Source organism: Parasteatoda tepidariorum, chromosome 1 (assembly GCF_043381705.1).
Source record: "Parasteatoda tepidariorum isolate YZ-2023 chromosome 1, CAS_Ptep_4.0, whole genome shotgun sequence".
Taxonomy (NCBI): Eukaryota; Metazoa; Arthropoda; class Arachnida; order Araneae; family Theridiidae; genus Parasteatoda; species Parasteatoda tepidariorum.
Genome location: NC_092204.1, coordinates 47,670,192 through 47,674,016, shown reverse-complemented (window position 1 = coordinate 47,674,016; position 3,825 = coordinate 47,670,192). Strand labels below are relative to the sequence as shown.

Sequence of the window (3,825 nt, the reverse complement as noted above, 5' to 3'; positions counted from 1 at the left end):
AGAATAGTATATATTTCTGTATCTTATATATATATACGATATTTAAACCTCTCATTTGGTAACTTTTCCGTTCATATTTTAATGGTTTACCTAAATTCTGGTTATCAAAAGTATAGTCCGTATTATCACACGTTTAGTAAAAATTGCAAAACTAAAAAATAAATTAAGCAGAATAAGTGGTTTTTAAGCCATGTTCTAAGGAATCAGGATAAAAATTATCCCATTTAACAAATAGTATCACATGTTACAAAACCATAGTTTATTTTTAGTTTTATAAAATTCATTACCAAAATACTTCGCTAAAATTTATTGACTTTTTTGTTACCAGAAAATTACCATATTCTGGTAGCTTTGACCGTATTTTTGTTGAAACATCTCAGAAACTTATATCAGTAATTAGAATCTCATCTAAGAAAGTTGAAACATCTCAGTGGTTGCATTACATAAGAAATATTATTGAAATGGGATGTCTACTTTTTTTTGAAAACAGCGCGAAAATGTATGGAAAAGATATGACTATAAGAGAAGATAATTTAGTTTTCCCCGCATTTAATTCGTCTAATAATTTTCTCGGAAAACTGATGTATATGGAAGAAAACTTAGTAAACGTTGTAAAAATAAATGCCTGAAATTACATAAATTAATAAGCAAATTACATCCAATTTTCATTCTTCATTTTTTAGAATATTCTTCTTTGAAAATTATGTATGAACTTCACCAGTTAAATGCTTATCACTTTTTAAGAGTATAAATTATTTCAAGGTATTTTCCTTATTCTAATAAAATTGTAACTGGGGAAATAAAATTGTAAAAAATATTTTTGCTCTCTCCCTGAGAACTATAATTTAAATATGATGTAAGGAAGTTACACAAAAATGCCTTTTTTTTCTAAATTTCAAAAAAGAAAATTTAAATTAAAGAAATAATGAAAGAAAGAAACCATAATGCTAATCATGAGCAGAAATTTCATGGCGTGAAAGAAGATTATATTAGGCAACGTGTAGGAAGAATTTCCAGCATAAACGTCATCAAAAATTTTGTGAATAATTTATTTTTAAAAATTTTGTAGATTCAATTATTTTTACATCCTGAAACAGAAAACAGTAAAAGACATATTAGTGTTACGAATGTACTAGATTAAAGAATATATTTAGCTTACTGCATAATTTAAAAATATAAAAAACTTTAACAATCCAAATAAAATGATTGATCCTAACTTATAGCGTAATGAATTTGATTTTTCAGTTGAGAATGTTGATTATGACATTTAAGAGGTATAGAAGAATATATATACTAAAACATAAGGGGTGATTTTATAGCAAACTTTACCAAAATCGCACTAATATGTACTAATTGCAAAACTATAATTTATCAAATAAAGTTAAGCAATGAGAAATAACTATATAACCCTAACATTTTATTAAAAATGAAGAGAGTTAATAAAATACGTAAAAAAAATAAAAATTAATCTCATAAAAATATTTAAGACACATAATTTATTTGAATAATACATTTACCACAGCACAAACAAATAAATCCTAGAAAACAGAGAAATCCCGACATAACATTTCATAAAACCTATTAAAGCGAAAACATAAAAAAATATTGAACTGCTTATGTTAGCCAATCAATAAAGTAACTAAGAAGGAAGTAAAAAAATTTCTTATCACATTTAGATAGTTTTTGACATATCTTGTGTCGAGAGAGATGTCCAAGCCAGAGCTGACCTATCAAGCAATATTTGAGCAAACAAGTTCGCAAGTTAACGTTATGATAGTATTGTGCTTATGTTAGCTCTTTGCTCCAAAAATAGATGATGAGTCGGCCTGTTTTATTCAGGGGCTCTAGTCCAAGCCAAAGCTGAAGTACGTCACTTGAATGAATTAAATTAATCGATTATTGTGATTTTATGATTATGAATGGAACCTAGTTATTTGCACGATTCCTATTAGATGATTCGTATTCCATCCCAAAAGAAGAGTATTCCATTTTTTATCTATTTTTTGTTGTTCCGGAAATGCCCAGTGTAAGCTCATTACTTCAAAAAAGTGAAAAAAATAAAAAACTTCAGACGTATTGAAAAGTAAATCATTCTTTCAACTACACGTTGAAGCCCAAAAAGATATTTTAGGTAAAGACTTCGCAGTTTTGTGACCAACGGCGTAATTCTGGACATGAGTAACATTGCGCACAAGACGTCTTTACTTCCTAAACGAACTGATGCCCATCGATAAGAAACTTGGTTGGCTTCAAACTGCCACTGGGAATCGAACTTCAGTCCTTTTCAGCGAAATTTAAGTGTTTTTAACCATGAATGTCGGATGTGTAGACCATAAACTGAAATCTAAACACTTCAGGCTTATTACATAAAAAGTAAAAACTACAAGAGATTCCAAGAGAAAATATATTCGTATAACTATTTTGCTAAAATTTTTGCAGATAACGATCATAATAATTAATAGCACAAGCTAACACTTTTCTTCAATTTCAAAATGCAAACGACTTTTTGCAAACTGGCTGCTCCATAACTGGCTGCATCAAGGCATCAAGAACCAAAACCTTGATTCGTGTTGTCAATATAAAATATTAAAAAATAAACCAGATGGTTCATTTTGAAGAAAAAAGGTTTAACTTCATGATAAAAAAAAATATTTTAGAGTTTTTCGTTCCAAAGCGAAGAGATTCAAAAGCAAAAATATAAAAAACATGCACTTAAAATACATCGGAAAAAGTATTAATTAGGAATTTATTTAAAAACTCGAAAATTGAAATTTGTAATTTATTTTACAAATGTACTGATCTTCGTGATGAATGTTGCAGTTTTCATGACAACGGTATACCCGCAATCCGGTATGCAGACATGCACACACACGCAAGTTCTGTATTTTACTTAATGTATAGATAGATTCATATTTCTTATTTTCATGAAAATAACAAGAGCATCTTACTTCGAAAAAAATTTAAGCCTTCATCTTCCCTTCGCAATGCATCTTCAACCACAGAGGACACTAATTCAGCTTCTTCTAAAAAGGACAAATAAATTATTTAAATCCCCAAAGAGATAAGCGATATCTATAACTCAAAATCAGACATTTGTGTTTTATATGATATTGTTATATAAACTATATAAGGAATCAATAATCTAATATATATAGTTCTCATACGTGGCTCCCAAATTTTGGCTGCATTTCTCTTCCACCGGTGGCAACGTTTGCTTTGTTTTGTTTACGTTACTATTTCCTTGCACGGCGACAAAAAAAGCCTCATTACAACTCCGACCAATAATTGCCGCTAAAAATGTCACATGCCAAATCTAGCTGAGGTGGCTCAACATACAGCGCTTTTAAAAACGGAAACTGAAATAACCAGAGAGCAGCAGCTGCGGCAATCTCATACTATTTAACTGGGCAGAAGTGAGTAGTCTTTGTCGATAGATCTCTTATTTATTATTTATACTAGCCGCCTAAGGCGGCCAGCTGTCCGCCACGCTGAAGGTTTTCACAAATAAAGTTTTTTAAAACGTAGCAGGAAATCTGAAGATTAGTGGACAATTAAAGTGTTCCTGTCCTGCAATTTTGTCTTCATATCCAGTTCTGCTGCAGATGTGTTATAGCTCTTGAGGATGTTTGAAATTATATAGCTACAACGCTTAAGAAAAAAAAAACTAAAATGCTAAATACATGAAAAGAACACGAAAACGAATAAATGTTTTATGGTATCAATTTCTATTTCTATATAATTTTTTATGGTATCAAATTCTATTTCTATATCTGTTACGTCAAGCACTCAGGTATTATAATTTGATCTAGTTGTGCTTGTATAATT

At 29.7% G+C, this 3,825-nt stretch overlaps 1 protein-coding gene across 5 annotated transcripts in view; it reads right to left on the bottom strand.

The window, feature by feature from the left end:
* The window catches only part of LOC107454917 (sialin-like), a 62,586-nt gene that overhangs the window by 20,967 nt on the left and 37,794 nt on the right, over window positions 1-3,825 (bottom strand). For all 5 annotated transcript variants that reach the window (XM_016072259.3, XM_071179805.1, XM_016072256.3 and 2 more), the window contains exon 3: window positions 2,949-3,023. Coding sequence is in view for 3 of the 5 variants with exons in the window: in XM_016072256.3 (XP_015927742.1) it covers window positions 2,949-3,023 (75 nt within the window). In the remaining 2 variants the exon portion in view is untranslated. The remainder of the gene's footprint in view (window positions 1-2,948; window positions 3,024-3,825) is intronic.